We start from the raw sequence: 21759 nt of genomic DNA on the forward strand, positions 1-21759 counted from the left end.
TACTGAAAAAAGATGAACCATTTTTTCAAGGAGATGAGAATCATTAAAAGAACTTGGTAATTTGTTAAAGGCAACCCAGTCAACTTTTTTCTTGTTCTAATTATTGACCTAGCTTGTTGAAGGAGAGCCTTTAAGGTAGCGTTTTCTTCTAGTCAGCTAACAACTGTGTTTAACTCCCAGAGTTCTTTCCTGGGTCCTCTTCTCTTTTCTCTCTATATTCTCTTACTTGGTGATCTCACCAGCTCTCAGGGTATCAACTATTATTTATCTAGATGATTATTAACAAATCTGTTTATCTTGTCCTGGTCAGAACACATCATCTTTCCCTGCCAAACCCTCCCTTTCCAACTTCCCTGCTTTTATTAAAGACACCAACATCCCTTGAACCTCAGAATTATCCCCAACTCTTCATTCTTCCCCATATATCCAATCTATTGCCAAATCTTGTCATTTGTTATTTCTAACATTTCTTAAACACATTGCCTTCTCTACGTTAACATAGCTACCACCCTAGTTTCAGCCCTTACCACTTCTTACTGAATAATTGCAGTAGCCTTCTAAATACTTACCCTGCCTCAGCTCTCTACTTCAAGCCCATCTACCACACAGCTACCAAAGTGATTTTCCTAAAGTGTGGAACTGATCGTATCATACCTATATTCAGTAACATCCAATGGCTCCTTATTAGTTCCAGTATTCAATATAGATTCTTTTTTGGGGGAGTGGGGAGCAGGTATAAAGCTCTTTGTTTTGTCCCCTTCCTGCCTTTCCAGTCTAATTGCCTTTTCTTCCCTTCACAAAATCTATAGTATGGTGATCCTGGCATTATTTGCTATTCATCAAACGTAACACACCATCTCCCATCTCTGTGCCTTTGCCACTGGCTATTTCTCATGCCCAGAATGCTATCCCTCTGAACTGCTAAATCTTAAAATTCCTGGTTTCTTTTAAGATTCAACAACCTCTTTCAGGAAACCTTTCTTAGGAAACCCCCAGCTGTTAGTGTCATCTCCTCTAATGTCATCTTCCAACTATTCTGTAATCATATGTACTGATTCATATTTTCTCATTTGTTAGAATGTTAAGCTTCTTGTGGGCAAGACTGTTTTTCCTTTTTCTTTATATCTCCAGCTCTTACTTGGCACAAAATAAGTTCTTAATATATTCTTTTTGATTGATTGTATTTCTTATATTCCTCACCTTTACATGATCTGCTGTGGAATAATTCTAATTCCATTCTAATACCATGATTAAGTCCTGGACATGTATTTAATTTATTCTCCTAAATATTTTATATAAGTGGAAAAGAAAACATTTGAGTTAGTAGTTATTAATGTTTTTGTCATCTTTTAGGGGAGTAGGAATAAAATCTAAAAGCTTCCTCACACTTGTGGTATTTTCTCTTCTTTAAAATGCTTTTGAGAATTGATAACTTAATGCCCTCAGAGTTGTTGTGTCAAACACGGACTTCTTTGTATTACATCTGATTTAAGTTAGTTACAGTTTCCAATAATAAGCAATATTATGCTTTATTGAGATTATCAAGTTTATACTATTTTAAAAGTATATTTTTTAAAGAAAAATTGAGAGACCAGCTATTTCTTTGTTTTGTTCTGGAGCTTAGAGATTAATCAGAGAAGTGTAGAAAGGAAATATACATTGATAATAGTGGCAGTGGAAGGGGCAAGAACGGAAGGACCAGACCCTCTATTAGAGCAGAATTTATAGTGTGTATATGCAGTGTGCAAAGGAAACTAAGAGAGTATTTCAAACAAACTGTATTTTTCAACCCTTATTATTTTGAAGAATTTTTTTTTAGTTTTTAAAATTATTTTGTTTTCACTTCCATATGTCTTAGAATTTTTTCCTCTTCTTCCCCACGTCCCCACTCTCTCCCTGAGATGGCATACAATTTTATATAGGTTCTACACATACATTCCCATTAAATATGTTTTCACCTTAGTCATGTTGCATAGAAGAATTAAAATGAATGGGAGAAATCATAAAACAAAGCATAATATAAAAGAAAATGGTCTGTTTCTTTCTGCGATCAAATTCCATAGTTTTTTAAAGAATTTTTTATGTTTTATATTCTCAATGCCAAGTATTTCTCTTTCTTCTTATTAGTAGACATGAACTTTACTTTTCAGTAATTTCTACAGAACCTGTAATGTTTCTAGATAATGTGAAAATTAATATCCAATGATAATTTTAAAATATTTGACCTTTGTTTAATTTTTATAAGTATCATAATGGCTGAAAAAATTATGCACAGTGTCATAAACTTTATTGATCTTTTGTTTTAGGTTAATATTTATATATCTTTTTGTCTTTTCAGACTATGAGAAGACACAGAAATGAAGTAACAATTGAACTCCGTAAGGTAAGAGGTTTATGATTTTGTTATTTGTGTGGTAATTCCTTTTCTAATGTTAAAATTGTATTTAATCTGAATTATAAGCTATGTCTTTTGAAAACTGATCTTTATTCCTCATCATACAGAACTCCTTCTGAAACTGTAATGTTATGAAAGCAGCAATGCATGCTTTTCTAAACCCTCAACATCTCTGTAACATCTGTTTGATTCAGCAAGGATTTGTGTGTCTACAGTGTTCACATAATTTTATTCCAATTTTGTTCATTGTTTTATCTTTATAGCTTTTATTAATTATCCTTTGCTGCTGATTTTCTAATAGAGAGGATTTCTAAATTTATTTTCATCATAATGAAAGAATATCAGTTACTTAATAAGGAGACAAAATTTTTTAAGCAGTTCTATTTAAGAGTATTTTCTTACTATTAATTAAAATGTGTATTCTTTACATCTCTCTGGACTTCGTATTTAGAATTGTTCCATTCTCAACAATCCATTTTCATTTACATTCTTAACTTTTAGAAGAAGTAAAAACTAGATTTTGTCAGGCCTTTGGAAATGGGAATTTGCAAAGATAGTAATGTTGAAGAAAGAATACTGGGCTTAGAGTCAGAAAATATGAATTTGTGCTTCAGTTCTGACATTTACTGGCTTTATGACCATGAGCAAGGCACTTAGTTTTTTTGAGCCTCAGTTAACTCCTCTGTAAAATAGGAATAATAGTATTTGCTTAGATGCCCTATTTCATAGGGTGTTTAAAGGAAAGTCCCTTGCCCTGTGTAAAAAGTGCATATAAATATGAGTTCTTGTTTATCCCTATATGTACTACTACTAATAGATGTATTATTTCTGATTGATATATTTACATTAATGCACTCTTTGGGATTGACTAAATATTTATTTCCATTAGGTAGAATGGTTTTCTATAGTCCTGCTGAATGAATAGAGACCTCTCAAGAAACCAACTAAAACTAGAATGTAGTACTTGGTTTTATTTTTATTTATTTATTAAAATTTTTATTTATTATTTTATTTTATTAAAAACTTTTGTAAAGAGGTAATCTGAACATAAAGACTATGTGTAGACATCCCCCCCCAATTTTTTTTTAGTATAACATGCTTTAAAGTTCATTTTTAAAAATACTGTTTTTTCTTTTTTCAAATTTAAAGTATATATATTCAGGTTTTGTGGAGATATTGGCCTTTCGGTTCTTAATTTATTTTTCTGATGGCGTTTTTCAAGTAACAACAGATGGTAGTTAGAGGATATATAAGAAATGTAAGTAATATTCTTGTTGCAATTGAGAAAGTCATTTCAGTTCAGTGATGTTTATTGAATTCTGTATGTCTGGTATTTGACCTCTGTTTTGAGTGGCAGTATTCCTATCCTAGAATCCAATAACTATATAAGGATTAAGTCTTCCTCATTGTCCAGAAGACAAGAGAACCTTGGAAAGAAGCAGTTTAATTGGCATTCATTTGACCATTGATAACATTACCACCATCATTAAGACTGTGACTTTAATTTACCCATAGAATTATCTTTGACTCTCCAAAATTTCATAACTTTTTGCTTTACTGGCCTTTAGATAAAATTTGGTACTCTAATATATAAGCTTTCTCATACTCTGATAATTTTCTACTACTCTACCTTTTTGATAGAGTCAGTAGATGTAGTGTCCTGTCTGAGGAACATCAAGGAGACCAATGTCACTGGACGGCAGAGTATGTAGAGGGGAGTAGTTGTGAGAAATCTGCAAAGGTAGAAAGGCTCCAGGTTATGAAGGACTTTGAAAGCAAAAAAGATGATTTTCTATTTGGTCTTGGAGGTGATATGGAGCCACGAGAGTTTATTGAGTAGGGAGTGACCTGATCAGACCTGCACTTTAGGAAAATTACTTTTGCAGTTGGATGCAGGATGGTCTGGAATGAGGAGAGACTTGGGGCTGGGAGACCAGCTATAGGCCTTTACAGTAGTACAGGAATGAAGTAATGAAGAACTGCACCAGGATAGCAGCACTGTTAGATGAGAGAAGTAGGTGTATGTGAGAGATGTTACCGAAGTTAAATGAATGGGTTGTAAAGCCAATTACAACAGCACACCTGAGGACTGCTACTGTGAATGATTTTAAGGGTCTAATTGCACAGTATAATGAACTCTCTGTTCAGCAATAAACTAAACATTGTCCAGTAGAGTAAAGCATAGCATTCATAGCAACATCCTTAAGCAAAACATATAATACATATATGCATTTCATATGGCACATAGCATAGACCATTGCATCCTCAAAGTCAGGGGGTCCCAGGCTACAGCCTTCCCTAGCACGATGCGTTCTTAAGAGGTTTCAGAAAATACCACACTATCCATCCCTAGGTCACTGTAAGAACAATGTCCTTAATCAAGTTACAGTATCCAAGTAAAGTCCTCTCATCTTGACTCAAGACTGACTTCCAAACCCTATGGCTCCTCCCCCATGGGACAACCACTCCCAGCTCTTGCCTGGGTTCACACGCAAGCAACTCTCTGCTTCCGCTTGGCAGCAGACCCCAGGGGCTCCTGCATACAGCTTTGGTTTCTAGGAAAACAAAGCTTAACAGGGCTATAACTGTTTATACACATTACTAGCACCATCATCTCAATTCACTCATAAAGACCAACAGACAGGGCTTCTGTCTAGGAAACTAACACAGAGCAACAGACAGGACTTCTGTCTGAGAAGTTGACATAGACCAACAGACAGGGCTCCCATCATCACAAACATTCTTTCTATTAGGCCTCCCCACAAACAAGTTCCCCTAGCCTACTCACACTCACTTCTCTCTCTCAGCTTTGCTTCTCTCTCTGCTTCCTCCAACCAATATATCTACTGTTTCCAATCAAAGACTCTTGATTCAATCAGAGACTCTTCAGTCAACAGCACTTTATTGACTAAAACTCAATCTAGAAAAACCAGAAAAAAATCTTACTTTGCTTGCCATTATGCAGGTCTTGACAACTGATTATATATTGGCAGTGAGAGGCTACAAAGAGTCAAGGATGACACATAGGTTGCAATCCTGGGTGCCTGGGAGAATGGTGGTACCTTCAACAATAAAAGGGCAGTTAGGAAGAGGGAAAAGTTTAGGGGGAAAGGATAAGTAATTCAGTTTTGTATATGCTGAGTTTAATATATCTACAGGACATATAGTTCAAGATGTCTAATAGGCAATTGGAGCAGAGACTGGAAGTCAGGAAAATTAGTAGATTTGAGAATCTTTGACATAGATAATTAAATTCTTCTATAATTGAATTCATGGGTGCTGATGACATCACCAAATGAAATAGAAAGGGAAAGGAGAATAATACCCAGGAGAAAGCTGTGGGACACATATGTTTAGTGAACATGACCTGGGTGAAGATCTAGCAAAGGGGGAGACTAAGAAGTGGTCCAGCAGATGGAAGGAGAACCAAGAGACAGCAGTATCGTGAAAGCCTAGGGAGAAGAGAGTATCAGGAAGAAGAGAGTGGGTGATTGATAGTTTTAAAAGCTACAGAGAGGTTCAAGAAGGATCACGCTTGAGAAAGGGTCATTGAATTTGGTAATTAAAATTGGGACTGGGAAACCAGGTGATGCAGTGAATAGAGTGCTGGGCTTGGAGTTAGGAAGACTCATCTTTTTGAGTTCATATTGGTCTCAGACATTTATTACCTCTGTGATGTTGAGCATGTCCCTTAACCTTTTTTGTATCAGTTTCTTCATCTGTAAAATGAGTTGGCAAAGGAAATAACAAACCACTCCAGTATCTTTGCCAAGAAAACCCCAAGTGGGGTCATAAAGAGTTGGAAACAACTGAAAAATGACAGAATTAAGAGATCATTGGTAACTTTGGAGAGAGCAGTTTTAGTTGAATGATGAGGTTGGAAGACAGGCTGTATAGTTAAAAGAAGTGAGGAGTACTTCATAAGTGACCTTTGCAAAGAGTTTAGCCAGAAAAGACAGAGATGTAAGACAAATAGGAGAAGTAGAGTTTTTGAGGGTAAGGAAAGCTTTTTTATAGGGAACAGAGAGGTGGCCAGTAAACTGGGAGAGATAGAGATGGTGGCGATGATAGAGAGGGAACAATGTTTTGGAAAAGACAGGATAGAATGGACCACTTTTGCATGTGTAAGATTTTTCCTCATCTTTATGAGATAGGTATGAAGGAGGAAATAGCAGGGGAAGACATTTGAATGATGTGAGACAAAGAACAGAGAAGAAGGAGCTTTCAACTAATGACTCCAACTTTTTCAATTAAAATATGAGCCCAGATTCTCAGCAGAAAGGGGAGGGTCTAGAAGAGTCATGGGAGGTTTGGAAAGTGCTAACAAAAACAGTAAGTTCAAAATCTCATTGAACCATGAATTAGTATGGAATCTGAAATTTTGCTACTTAGAAGTACAGTAGGGAAATATCAGCTCACTAATTTAATGGTCTTGGCTAAAAATATTAACTCTAATTGAGGAATCTAAAACTGAGATGAGGCCAGTAGAAATAATGAAAGACATCAGTTTTCTAAATGTAGATTGACAGAGCACTTGATTGTGGTAAAAAGGGGAGATGAGATTTTTGGTATAGAACAAATTTCTGCTTTCTATAACTGGTCATTTTAAAATTCATAAGAAAAGGAACTATGTTGTATTTGCTCTTGAGTATTTAACAGGAATTAATTATCTCTCAATGAATTACTGAAGTCACATTATTATTAAATTAAACATTCTGACAGAAGAGGGGATTAACTATATAAATATAGAGAAATCTGAATAAAGAAAAAATTAAAAAGAATTCCTTGGAAAAGTATAGCAATTCCCATTTTTCTCTGTTTATTTCATTCCCTATGCATAGTTAAGGCCTTATCTCACTTTTTCTACGTGGACCAAAGCAGTTTATACAGTGAGGTTATGATCTTGTTTATTTTATGCCTTTTTTTTTTTTTAAGCAATTCTGTAGTGGGAGATGTTTTGAATCACCTTTATAAAAGTCGTTGCTTTTTTGGCTTCCCATGAAGTATGAAGTACATAGATAGCTTGTTGACAAAGTATCATGTACCAGAAGACTTCTTGATAGTTATTTGTAGCTTTCTGCTTCTAAGCTACATTATGTACAACGCTTATTATCTGCTGAAATCTGTCTTACTTAATTTTATTTTGTAGGGAGGGTTCTGGTGCAAGGGAGAGGAGAAGCACTGTTTTTAGAGATTTGGGGAGATTTTTTCCAGAGGTCGTAGGGCAGAACAACCTGAATGAATACAGTGTTTTAAGAGACCTGGGCCATCCATATCAGAAGTGTCAAACTTACCAGCACAGCTAGAACTAGATTAAAATGTAATTGATAAATGTGTAACAAAGTAAATAAAAATACAACATATATAATGTTAATTTGTGCTTTTCCAAGTCAATATATAATTCCCAGGGATCTCTATTTGAGTTTGACACCACTGATCCAAATCATTTCCCAAAAGTCTTTCTAAATTATTGTTGATTAACTGTTAATATTTCTTCTAGCTATGTTAGGTTTAGGTAAAAATAATGATACAGTTGAGTGGTTTTTTTATTATATACTTTACATACATTTTATTATACATTAAGCCCTTTTGTATTATTGATGGATATAGTAATGTATAATGATTAAAGGATCTGTAGCATACTTTTTTAAATTTTAAATGATTATAGAGGTATGTCATTGTAAATTTAATGACATTTCTAGTCAGCGCTGTGATTTATTCGATACCTGTGCCTTTCTTCAATTTGTTACTTTAAAATGTTGACCAAAACAGGACCAAGACCATCTCTCTTAGATACTCCACTAAACAACTTGGGTTTGCTCATTGAACTAGTTGTTGATTCACCTATTATCGCACTATTACGTAGCCCATATTTCTCCATCTTGTCTATCAGGATAACATGAGAAACTTTAAGAACAATAGCTAGCATGTATAAAGCACATTAAGGTTTGTAAAGTGCTTTAACATGTATTAACTCATTTGATCTTCACAACAACCCTGCTATTATTATCCCTGTTTTACAAATGAGGAAACTGAAGCACAGAGTGGTTATATCTTACCCAGGGTCACATAGCTAGTAAATGGAGAGGAGTGGATTTGAACTCGGGGCTTCCTAAAGTCCTACTCTTTCTCCTCTCTACCAGCTGCTTCATCCTTTGTCAAAATTTTAGCCAAAATTTAATCTGGGGAATTTCTCTTTTCTTCATAATCTGACTGCTCTCCCCCAAATGAAGTTGTTCTTTTGGCATGTCCTTTGCTCGATAAGAATGCTGTTGCTTAGTGATTACCATTTTACCAGGTATTGACAAACCAAGTTATAAGGTTAACAGTAAATAATAACCAAAAGAATGTAGAAAATAAGAAATAAAAATGTACATGAAGTAGTCAGACCTTAGTTTTAGAGCCAAGCAGTTTTGACATTTGAGTGTAGAAAGTAGATAGGAGTGGGGAGAGAATTTGAGGCAAGGAGACTGAGCAGTAGGCTATTATAATAGTGCAGGCATGGAATGATCAGGGTCTGCAAGAGGTTGATGGTAGTATTAGAGGAGAAGGGCATATATGAGAGATGTTACAAAGAGGGAAACAATAGGACTTTGCCATTGATTGGCTGTCAGGATAAAAAAGTATCCAGTGCCCATGCACTTCATTGTACCTTGGTGACTTGAGCTCATCAAGGACACATTCTTTCTCCTTGTCAGAGAAAATACAGCAAATTAGAAATCTCTGTTGTTGGTTATCATTCTGTTCACCCAAAGAAGTGGTCCTGTCCTTTCTTTTGTCCTTCATTTTTCTCCAGTGTACCCCCCAGTTATCTTCATTGTGTTCCTTAGCTGTCTTCCTCTGGCCTTAGCTCCCAAGAGCTTTTTAGCACTCTTGACATTTATTATCTATAAGCTGAATTTCCCCAGATAGCTACATTATGATTAGTCTTAGGATCATTAGAGCATAGAATTAGAGTTGAAAGGGAACATTAAAGATCATCTAATCCAACCCCCCTCATTTTAGATGATGAAACTCAATGTGGGTAAATGACTTGCTGAGACCATGCAAGGTAGCAAGTAAACAGATCCAGGATTCAAACCCAGGTTCTCTGCCACTGAGTTCAGTGTTCTTCCCAATGCAATATACTGCCTTGTGTTAAATATTTTCAATTAAGATTTGTAGCAGGAAATATCCTTCTAAATTTTCTGGTTTATCGTCATTACCAGTGAGATACCATGCTGAAGATTTCTTTTTTGGGCAGGTAGAAATGTAGGTGATGGACTTCAGTGTTGGCAATTACAACATAGTGCATTTGGGGGAAATTGATTGAAACTCTATCATACTGGTTACCATATAGAATGTTCTCCTTTGAGATTTTTTTTTCATGATTTATAAACCAGGAGTCAGGAAGAGAGAAGCAGGAAAAAAAAACAAAACTCTGTATATCCACCAATCTAGATACCATAAAGAATTCCTGCAATGTAGGTAACTTAGCAGCTGAGAAAAGGGGAATTCCAAAGGACATAAAATCCAAGAAATGAACTAGCAGTAAAGCCTCAAATGTCTCTATAAAGATACACATCATAACAAAAAGTTAAACCCAACAGTTTAACAAATTTGACTCAGTGTATTTCATTGAGACTTGATGGGATGAGACTCATGACAGGAATGTGGTTCTAGAAGCGTACATCTTCAAACAGAACAGAATAGATTAAAGCAGCAGACAGTTCAGAGGAGAATAATGTATATTAAGAAGATAAATTGATATGAGGAGGTCCAGGAAGCTTGATGGAAAATAAAGATCAGTGGAGATAAGCAGAAGTGATATTACGATTGAAGTAATTTGTATCACAAGAATAGTAGTTGAAGAAATTGAGGAAATGTTTAGATATGCAAGTGGATAATGGAATTCTAATTTATTAAGCAAAATCTGAGGGGTAAGAAGGTACTTTTTTAATTTTTTGAGATTGACATTAGGTTAAGAGGAGAACCATTTACCCCCATTAAAGACAGAATAATTGGTTAGATGAACCACAGATCTAATTAGCCTAATACAGCAATTTTTACTTAACTTTTTTTAATGGAATGTATGCTAAGCAGCTGAAAGTTAGTTTCTCATAGAATATATTTTGAAAGTAGCCAGTATCACAGTTAGTGCAGTGTTGTGCCTAAGGTATATTTGGACTTAATAGCTATAAACAGTCTGCAGATGCTTTAACATTAAAGTAATTATTTCAGAACTCAATTGATGAGTACTTTCTAAATAAAGCAGTGTACAGTGATACAAGAGGAAACTGTTAGTGTGCAGTGACCAGGGTATATTATAATTGTCAGTGTTTAAAGATGCTTGCTTATACATGGATTAAAATAGAGCTAATCTGGATAACCCAGGAGGGTTTATAGCCTTCTTTCCAAACCAGTTTTAATTTTCAATTTTTTACTTGATTAAAATAGCAGCATAAACAGTTTCTAAGTAAATATTCCTATTAAATATAATCAGTACTATATGCTTTATATTGAGATTTGTCACTTGGTTGGTTACTCATTTATTGGCAGAAAACAAAGTATAATTCTTTTCTATTCATACTCTGCCCAATTAATCAAATTAATATTTGAAAACAACTATATATGATTTTCATCTGATCAATTGTTAAATCTGAGGTTCAAAATCTTAGTTTAAATCAATTTTTATTTAAAAAAAAAATCCATGATTGACATGTCATAATTGTCAGTAGTATTTTTCACTGACCTGTTGACCAGTTACTTACCATTTGCCTTTCAGAACAAAAGAGATGAACATTTATTAAAAAAGAGAAATGTTCCTCAAGAAGAAAGCTTAGAAGATTCTGATGTTGATGCTGATTTTAAAGCAGTAAGTTGAATGTTATTTCTGTAACAGTTTTAAAAGAAAATCTTTAATAATAACTGTTAAAGCCAATTTTACAAAGAAAATTTGGGTATATTTAGCTCAAACTGTTAGCAATATATAGACTATCATATAAATGATTATAATTTTGCAAAACTTTGTGCTGAATTATTTCTCTTTCTTTTTAAGCAAAATGTAACACTAGAAGCTATATTGCAGGTATGTTATGGATTTAACATTTTCATTTTAAAAGTTTGTATTCAGTGCTTTCTGAATTTCTGACCTTTGCATATGGTATTACAGAATGCTACAAGTGATAACCCAGTGATCCAGTTGAGTGCTGTCCAGGCTGCAAGGTAAAACTAATTTTTCCCAAGAGGGAGTTGTTTTATCATGTGTAAGGGCATATCTCTAAAGTTAAGAAATTTATAGCCCCAGTAATTCCTTTGGTTCAGACTTCGATCTTTGTAACAGTTCTTTCCTCTCATTTCTTTTTCTAGAAAACTATTATCCAGTGACAGAAATCCACCGATTGATGACTTAATAAAATCTGGAATTTTACCAATTCTTGTCAAATGTCTAGAAAGGGATGATAAGTAAGTATAGATCAGTTTTGCTAGCCTTTTATTTTCCCCCAATTAAAGACTTAGGATTTTTAAATAAGCATTTTGGTTCAGTACTTTCCTCTTAAAGTTCAACTCTTTCGTGTTTATAGAACTAGTTTTTTATCATCACACATTTTTGATACTGTATTTTTGGTGTACTTGCCTTAAGAAATGTAGGATGCTACTCATTTGAAAGCCTATGAGATCCTGTTTTTTCTAGAATGTCCTCTAATTTTTTGTTCATGAATGAATCTGATAGCCTTATTCATTGATTTTTCTACTTTAAAATGTTTTAACTTAGCACAGAAAATTTTGTTCTAATAAGAGCCTTAGGACTTTCTTATCAAACTATATATAGACTAACCACATGTTAGAGACAACATGAACTGTTCCAGAATCGAGTGACTCCCACTTAGAACAGGAATGTTCTCAGCTGATCCACTGAGCTTATGCATATGCTTCTACTTGAGCCCATATGCTCTTTTGTAATATTATGTTCTTTATTTGTGGCCTATTAGAAATAGGAAATAGATTTTACTTGCTTAGAAGTAAGAAGAGGAGTGGGGAGGTAGGAATGGAAGAGGCAGCATTTTAGATTTAGGGGTATGGAACTCATTTACCAACATGAACTAAGAATATTAATTTATCATGTACCATAAAAGCTCAACAGTTTAGAATAGTTGGGTAGGACAAGTCTGATGTATCAACAGTATTTTTTTTTAAAATTTTTAGTTACTTTATTTTTTTTTAAATTAATTTATTTAACTTTTAACATTCATTTTCACAAAATTTTGGGTTCCAAATTTTCTCCCCATTTGTCCCCTCCCCCCATCCCAAAACTCTGAGCATTCTAATTGCCCCTATCACCAATCTGCCCTCTCTTCTATCATCCCTCCCTTCCCTTGTCCCCATCTTCTCTTTGTTCTGTAGGGCCAGATAACTTTCTATACCCCATTGCCTGTATTTCTTATTTCCTAGTTGTATGCAAGAACAATACTCAACAGTTGTTACTAAAATTTTGAGTTCCAACTTCTCTTCATCCCTCCCTCCCCACCCATTCCCTTTGGAAGGCAAGCAATTCAATATAGGCCATGTCTGTGTAGTTTTGCAAATGACTTCCATAATAGTCATGTTGTGTAAGACTAACTATATTTCCCTCCATCCTATCCTGCCCCCCATTGCTTCTGTTTTCTCTTTGGATCCTGTCCCTCCCCAAGAGTATTGACTTCAAATTGCTCCCTTCTCCCATTGCCCTCCCTTCCATCATCCCCCTCACCCTGCTTATCCCCTTATCCCCCACTTTCCTGTATTGTAAGATAGGTTTTCATACCAAAATGAGTGTGCATTATATTTCTTCCTTTAGTGGAATGTGATGAGAGTAAATTTTATGTTTTTCTCTCCCCTCCCCTCTTTTTCCCTCCACTAAAAAGTCTTGTGCTTGCCTCTTTTATGAGAGATAATTTGCCCCATTCCATTTCTCCCTTTCTCCTCCCAATATATTTCTCTCTCACCACTTAATTTCATTTTTTTAAGATATGATCCCATCCTATTCAGTTCACTCTGTGCTGTGCTGTGTGTGTGTGTGTGTGTGTAATCCCACCAACTACCCAGATACTGAAAAGTTTCAAGAGTTACAAATATTGTCTTTCCATGTAGGGATGTAAACAGTTCAACTTTAGTAAGTTCCTTATGACTTCTCTTTGCTGTTTACCTTTTCATGCCTCTCTTCATTCTTGTGTTTGAAAGTCAAATTTTCTTTTCAGCTCTGGTCTTTTCATCAAGAATGTTTGAAAGTCCTCGATTTCATTGAAAGACCATTTTTTCCCCTGAAGTATTATACTCAGTTTTGCTGGGTAGGTGATTCTTGGTTTTAGTCCTAGTTCCTTTGACTTCTAGAATATCCTATTCCACGCCCTTCGATCCCTTAATGTAGAAGCTGCTAGATCTTGTGTTATCCTGATTGTATTTCCACAGTACTTGAATTGTTTCTTTCTAGCTGCTTGCAATATTTTCTCCTTGACCAGGGAACTCTGGAATTTGGTCACAGTGTTCCTAGGAGTTTCTCTTTTTGAATCTCTTTCAGGAGGTGATCAGTGGATTCCTTGAATACTTATTTTGCCCCCTGGTTCTAGAATATGAGGGCAGTTTTCCTTAATAATTTCATGAAAGATGATGTCTAGGCTCTTTTTTTGATCATGGCTTTCAGGTAGTCCCATAATTTTTAAATTGTCTCTCCTGGATCTATTTTCCAGGTCAGTTGTTTTTCCCGTGAGATATTTCACATTATCTTCCATTTTTTCATTCTTTTGGTTTTGTTTTGTGATTTCTTGGTTTCTCATAAAGTCATTAGCCTCCATCTGTTCCATTCTCATTTTGAAAGAACTATTTTCTTCAGTGAGCTTTTGAACCTCCTTTTCCATTTGGCTAATTCTGCTTTTGAAAGCATTCTTCTCCTCATTGGCTTTTTGAACCTCTTTTGCCAGTTGAGTTAGCCTATTTTTCAAGGTGTTATTTTCTTCAGCATTTTTTTGGGTCTCCTTTAGCAAGGTGTTGACCTGCTTTTCATGCTTTTCTTGCATCTTTCTCATTTCTCTTCCCAGTTTTTCCTCCACCTCTCTAACTTGATTTTCAGAATCCTTTTTGAGCTCTTCCATGGCCTGAGCCCACTGAATATTTATTTTGGGTGTTTGGGATACAGAAGCCTTGACTTTTATGTCTTTCCCTGATGGTAAGCATTGTTCTTCCTCATCCAAAAGGAAGGGAGGAGATCTCTGTTCACCAAGGAAGTAACCTTTTATGGTCTTATTTTTTTTCCCTTTTCTGGGCATTTTCCCATCCAGTGACTTGACTTCTGAGCTTCCTCTCCACGCCCACCTCACCTTCAGATCCACTCAGCCAGTGCTTGGGGTCTGAGATTCAAATGCTGCTTCCCAGCCTCAGGGCTTTAGGCAGGGGCAGGGCTGCTATTCAGTGTGAGATTAAGTTTAGGTGCTCAGGTTGGGGCAGGGCCACCACACTGGGCTCAGTTCTCTCAGGGGGTTTACATGGAGACCTTAAACAATGGATCCAAGCTCCTGCCTGCTTTGGGAGCCCCTGTCTGGGGCTGCCTCCGTTGCTGCCTCCTGAGGGGGCCTGAGTTATGGGGACACCCCACTCCCCTCTCGGCCTCCCGAAAAGACTCTCTCACTGACCTTTGTCACCTGTGGGTGGAGGGACCTGCTCAGCCAATGGAGATTCTGTCCCTGAAGTCTGCTCGGATCTGCTCCTCTTGGTGCTGAGCGGCCAAGGCAGGGCTGGGCTCTGCTCCAGGTCCGGTGTGCGATGGGCCTTTCAGGTCAATTTTTCAGGTCTCTCTGGAACAGTAATCTCCTCCACTCCATTGTTCTGTGGCTTCTGCTGCTCCAGAATTTGTTGGGAGTTCTTCTTTACAGGTATTTTATGGGCTGTGTGTTTGGAGCTAGCATATGTGTATCTTTCTACTCCGCCATCTTGGCTCCTCCCCCCTCTAAACAGTATTAAAAGACATGTATTTTTATTGTTTTCAAATGCAGGTAGTAATTAAAATAGAGTAATTATATTTTACTTATATGTTGCCAAATAAATATCCTGAGGGAACTTGTTTTGAATTAAAGAGAATGATCTATATTTGTCGTAACAGTAGTTCTGAACAATAATTCAGAAGTAGGTGCTTTCTAAGTGCTTTTTGGTGCTTGAAATTGTGTATAAAATCCTTTCCATTCCATTTCCCATGAAATAATCTGCTTCCTCTGCCCCTCCCCCATTATCATTTGTCTTATGAAACTTTGCTAAGGGAAAACAAATTAACATCAAATTAATTCAGTTTTCATTATGCTTTTGTGGTTTTATGTACATAAAGTCTTATGTACCAGTCATACTCTACTCATCTTCGTGACTTGAAACCCCAGTAGGTCATTATATAGACCCCAATCTCCACCTTCCACCAGTTGATTCTTTATTCCCATCCCAAAGTTCCAACCAAACACCATACTCTTCTTCCATTGTGCCTTCTACAATGTCTGTTACATAGGCAACAAACTTACTTTTATCCTAAAACTTTTCTTCTTCCACTCCTTCCATCTTCAGACTATTACTGAAACCTGGCCTCCTCCCTAATAATCCAACCTCCTTGACCACTTTTTTTTATTACTGGCTGTACCTTATTCCCCTTAGCCCACCAGTTAAGACAGGGGAGTTGGAATACTACTTTTGTTCCCCATTGTCACTTCCAGGTTTTCTCCTTACCTTCATTACTCCTTATTTGAGGTTCATGCTATTCATCTCTACTACCCAATCAAAATCCTCATAGCTATTTTTTTTATAGACCTCCAGGTTTCTCCACTTCCAAACTAATGAGCTTGGTATATGACTTACAGTTTTTCTTGTCCTCCCCAACTTCTACCCTCGTACTAGAGAATTTCAGTATACACATTGAGTTTCCTTAAACACCCTAATCACTGGGTTCCTTAATCTATTCATTTCCTATGACCTATTCCTCCACCCACCTCAGCTACACAAAAAGATGGTCATATCCTTATCTTTCCATCATCCACAAATGTACCACCTTCATGTTTGGGGCAGCTAGGTGGTGCAGTGGATAGAGCACCAGTGCAGGAGTCAGGAGGGCCTGAGTTCAAGCCTCACCTCAGACACTTGACACTCACTAGCTGTGTGACCTTGGGCAAGTCACTTAACCCCAATTGCCTCATCCTGGGTCATCTCCAGTCATCCTGATGAATATCTGGTCACTGGATTCAAATGGCTCTGGAGGAGAAGTGAGGCTGGTGACCTGTACCAGCCCTCCCTCACTCAAAAAAAGTCAAGTGCAAGTCATGTCATTATTTTTCTGATGACATGGTCTTCTTTGGCAACGAAGGACGAACACACACACCTTCATATTTAGAAATTCCAAAATTTCCATATCTGACAGTAATCTGTTGACTTTTCACCTCTTTGTACTCTGTCTATACTATGAGCTCCATTGCCTTGACCATCAGTTCTTTCCCAGGCAATCATGCCTTCCCTAGCCATTCTCTTCTTTTCCCCATCTTGACACCTTCAGGATAAGCCAGTTCAAATCTACTCTGTCCTTTTCTCTTGTTTTCCTAGTCCTTTTATAATTCTTCTGGTTATACTCTGACAAGCCTCAGTCTTGGATTACTCCCTTCATTTGCTCCCTTTGCTCCTATAGATGTGTTACTGAATGAAGGTGGAGAAAATCACACAAGTTTTCCGATTAGGTCTATTACAAATTATGTTACATAATGTTAACCGGCCTTTCACTGCTGCATGGTGATCCCACTACACCTCTCTTACCCACAGTGTCTCTTCCAGACTTTTTCTTCCTTCCTTAGACCTCCCTTCCCTCCTCATCTTCCACCCTCCCAGCTGAGAACCTTGCCTCCTATTTTACAGAAAAAGTTGAGACTATTTTACCATTAGCTCCCCTTTTCTTTATCTTGCATTACTTATATACCTTCTGCCACCTATATCACATGAAGAAGTGACTTTATTCGTTTCCAAGGCTAATCTCTCACTATACAAATAATCTCATTCCATCCATTCTTTTCCAACAAATTGCCTCCTCTTGTCTCTATCACTTGTTTTCAGTCTGTCCCTGTCTACAGGCTCTTTTTCTCCTGTCTAAAAATGCACTTATTTCTCCCCCATCCTAAAAAAGGAAACCCTTACTTGATCTTTCCATACCTACTATCATCTTATATCTCTTCTGCCCTGTGTGGTTAACATCCTTGAAAAGGCTATCTACAATTACTGCCTCTGCTTTCTCTCCTCTCCCTCTGTTCTTAACCCCTTACATTCAAGCTTCTGACATCATAATTCCACTGAAACTGTTCTCTCTGAAGTTAACAGTGATCTCTTAATTGACAAATCCAATGGCCTTTTCTCAGTTTTCCTTCTATATTCATCCCTCTCTGAAGTCTTTGACATTGTTAATCTCACCTCCTTGGCACCCTCTCCTCCTTGACTCTCATCTCTCTAGGTTTTCTGGACACCATTGTCTCCTGGTTCTTCTACTTGTCAGACCACTCCCAGTCTTACTTATTGGTTCTTCTTCCAGATCACTCCTTCTAATCTTAGATGTCTACAAGGTACTTTCCTGGACCCTTTTCTCTGCTCCCTCTGTACTACTTTATTTAATAATCTCATCAGCACCCATGGATTTAACTGCTCATCCACATATGGACAAATCTCAAATCTACCTATCCTACGCAAACTTCTCTGCTGACCTGCTGGCCTCTACTCTTTCATCTCCGGCTGCCTTTTAGACATCTCAAATTGGTTGTCCAGTAGACATCTTAAACTTAGCATGTCCAAAACTGAGCTCATCTTTCTCTTTAAAGCCAACCCCCCCTCACCTCCTTCCCTATTACTGTAGAGGGCAATACCTTCTTAGACTTGCAGCCTAAGTATCTTCTTCCAATGCCTCACAATCTGTTCCTCATCTCTTATCCCCTGTCACCCCCCGTAACAGATGTCAACATTTGTTGACAAGGCCTGTCAACTTCATCTTTGCAACGCGTCTCTCAAATGTTCTCTTCTTTTGACATTGCTACCACTCTGGTGTAGATTCTCATCACCTCACTTGGCCTATTGCCATAGTCTCCTAGTGGGTCTGCTTGCACCCTTTGTAATCCAGCCCCTTGCTACCTTTCTAGTCTTCTCACACATTATTGCCCACCATGTACTCTTTGAACCAATGACACTAACCACCTTACGTTCCACAAAACAGAAATTCCATCTCTTTTGGGCATTTTTCCTGTCTGTCTCTCTTGCCTAGAATCCTCTTCCTTGCCATCACTGCCTCTTACCTTCTCTGAAGTCTCAACTAAAATCTCATCTTCTTCAGGAAGACTTTCCCCAAACCCTTCCTAATTCTAGCACCTTCCCTCTAATTTATCTCCTTTTTATTTCTTACATAGCTTATTTGTATATATTTGTTCCCTTGTTATCTTTCCCATTAGATTGGGAGCTCTTTGAGGGCAGGGATTTATCTTTTGCTTCTTTTTGTCTCCCCAGTGCTTAGTACAGTGCCTGGCACGTAGTAAGCACTTAGTAAATATTTGTTACCTGACTGCTGCTTTGTGTTTAATTCATTAGCCAGTTTAGCTTGGGAAAGACTTAGAACTATTAACTAAATGATAGAAGATGATATTTATACGTTACACTTTTTGACACCAGTGACTTGTCCAGAATCATCAACAGCATTGTAACATTCTTTAGAATTTATTTTAATCTAAGCCATTAATGGAAACTAAAAAATTAAATGACCCACCTTAGTTTTCAGCTTCCTCTCACTTATTTATCTTACCTCTCTATTAAACATTTTGCCAGCTCTCTTCCTCCCATTTCTTCCTTTTCCAAAGAAAAGATTGAATTGATATCTGTCACAAAGACTACGAAACTTCTTTTTTATCAAACTCTACTACTAACTGCCTAATAGTTGAAGACTGGATAGTTTGGAATTAAGTTTAGACAATTTACTCCAGCCTCCCCACCTAGTGCAAAGGATTCATTCAGTGATAACAGATGACAAATGGCTATCTAGCTTCTGCATAAACAGTTCCAGTGCAGGGAAGTTATTACTTCATAATGTCACACATTTCAGTATTGTACAGCATACTAATTGTTGTTTCTTTATCTTGAAGTGAAATTGTATGATATTGATGGAGATCTTCAATTATCTGGATGTCTGTTAGAAATTCTTTCTCTATAAAAGCAAAACTCTTGATAAATTTATTATTTATTTTGCTGACAGTTACAGTGCTTAGAAGATAGAGTGAACAGTGGTGTTCACTGCTGTTCTCTAAGTGTCACCCATAGGAAATAACTAGTTGGACATGTGGAAACAATGAGCATCTTGGGACAAAATGAACATGTATGTAATCTTAGCCTTTGTAATGTTGAGAAAGAAAACATGGAATATAGACAGATATTTAGAATGTTAGAAAGTTACATTTTAGAAAGGCTAAAATGAAATGAGAGCCACAAATTAAAAAATGCTAATGAAAGAACTTAGGTATATTAAGAGCAAGAAAGAAAAGAAAGGTCTACTCCTTTGGGTAAATGTTAATTTACGGAGTAAGCCAAAGTCACTAATTCTGATTTGATTTCTGTCATTGTCTTCAGACTAAATAAAGTAGCAAAAACCACCCAGAGAATTGAAAGTAGTAAGAGAGTACCTGTGTAATTTAAATGAATTCAAGTCTTTCGGCTGAAATTAATTGCATTCCAAGGTACTGAAAGAACTTGCATGTATGATCCCAAAATTGCAATAGTTGGTAATCTCTGGAAATTGTGGGGAAATGGGAGAGGTGCTAGAGATTGGAATTTTCAAGTGTCGCGATTTCTTAAATAGAGGGGAAAAGTGTATGACAAGAAATTATAAACCAATGAGCTTGACATTAATCTCCAGCAAAATTCCAGAAAATCTTGACTTCTCATATTTTTTTATTAAATTATTTTATTTGTTTTCAGTGTTCTGTAATCACTTCCATATGGCTTAGATTTTTTTCTCCTCCCTCCTCCTCTTCCTCCCCCTCTCCTCACTCCCTCCCTGAGACAGCATGCAATTTTATATAGGTTCTACACATATATTCCTATTAAATTTTCACCTTAGTCATGTTGCATAGAAGAATTAAAATGAATAGGAGAAACCATAAAACAAAAACATAATACAAAAGAAAATGGTCTACTTCATTCTGTGATCCAATTCCATAGATCCAATTCTCTTGTCTGTGGAAGGCATTTTGCCTCGAGTCCATTGGAAATTTTTTAAGTCCTTTCATTGCAGTGAAGTACTAAGTCTGCCAGAAAAATTCCTTGCACACTGTGGTTGTTTCTGTGTACAAAGTCCTCCTGGTTTTGCTCCTTTCATTCAGCATCAGTTCATATAACTCTTTCCAGGCCTCTCTGAAGTCTTCCTGTTCGTCATTTCTTATAGCACAATAGTATTCCATTACATTCATATACCACAGTTTGTTTAGCCATTCTCAAATTGATGGGCATCCCCTTGATTTCTAGTTTTTGGCCACCACAAAGAGAACTGTTATAAATATTTTTGTATTTATGGAACCTTTTCCCTTTTCTGTGATCTCTTTGGGATACAATCCCAGAAGCGATATTGCTGGGTCAAAGAGTGTGCACATTTTTTGTAGCCCCTTGGGCATAGTTCCAAATTGCTCTCCAGAATGGCTGGATCAGCTTACAGCTCCACCAACAATGAATTAGTGTTCTACCTCTCCCACATCTTCTCCAACATTTATCATCTTCCTGTGTTGTCATATTAGCATGGCTTCTCATATTTAGAAAAGGAATTATTATACACCAGAAATGAGTTTGGAATCACCAAGAACAAATCAGGCTAAACTCATTTCATTTTCTTTTTGATAGTTTTTGTACCTCACAGAAAGGTTATAGTTGTCTTGATTTCAGCAAGCTATTTGTTAAAAGTCTCTGATGATATTCTTGTGAATAAGATAGAAAACTCTGCCCTATGTTATAGTCTAGATATGTTCTTAAGATCAAATCAAAAGAGAATGTGTACAGGATTTTCCTTAATTAGATAAAGGTCTATAAAGATGTACCACAGGGTTCTGCTCTTGTAACACTTCTATCATCAATTTGACCAAAACAGTAGAAAGCATGCTTAGAAGGTTTGCATTTGATAAAGATTTAGAAGGGATAGCCCTCACTCTGGGTGACAGAACTAGGATCTGAAGAAATTTCAGCTTGGTAGGACCAATGAGCCATATTTAGCAAGATAAAATTTAATAGTGATAAATATAAAAACCTGCACTTAGGGTTAGAAAATAAACATCATAAGGACAGTGTATCATACAAAAATGTTTTAATGTTTTTAACGATCTGCAAAT

The 21759-nt window shown here is 36.5% G+C and overlaps 1 protein-coding gene across 2 annotated transcripts in view; it reads left to right on the top strand.

Moving 5' to 3' along the window:
• The window catches only part of KPNA3 (karyopherin subunit alpha 3), a 113554-nt gene that overhangs the window by 57837 nt on the left and 33958 nt on the right, over window positions 1–21759 (top strand). For both annotated transcript variants that reach the window (XM_072610507.1, XM_072610508.1), the window contains exons 2-6: window positions 2339–2383; window positions 11160–11249; window positions 11433–11462; window positions 11547–11599; window positions 11744–11839. In XM_072610507.1, the coding sequence (XP_072466608.1) occupies window positions 2339–2383; window positions 11160–11249; window positions 11433–11462; window positions 11547–11599; window positions 11744–11839 (314 nt within the window). The remainder of the gene's footprint in view (window positions 1–2338; window positions 2384–11159; window positions 11250–11432; window positions 11463–11546; window positions 11600–11743; window positions 11840–21759) is intronic.

Source organism: Notamacropus eugenii, chromosome 5 (genome assembly GCF_028372415.1).
Source record: "Notamacropus eugenii isolate mMacEug1 chromosome 5, mMacEug1.pri_v2, whole genome shotgun sequence".
Lineage (NCBI taxonomy): Eukaryota > Metazoa > Chordata > Mammalia > Diprotodontia > Macropodidae > Notamacropus > Notamacropus eugenii.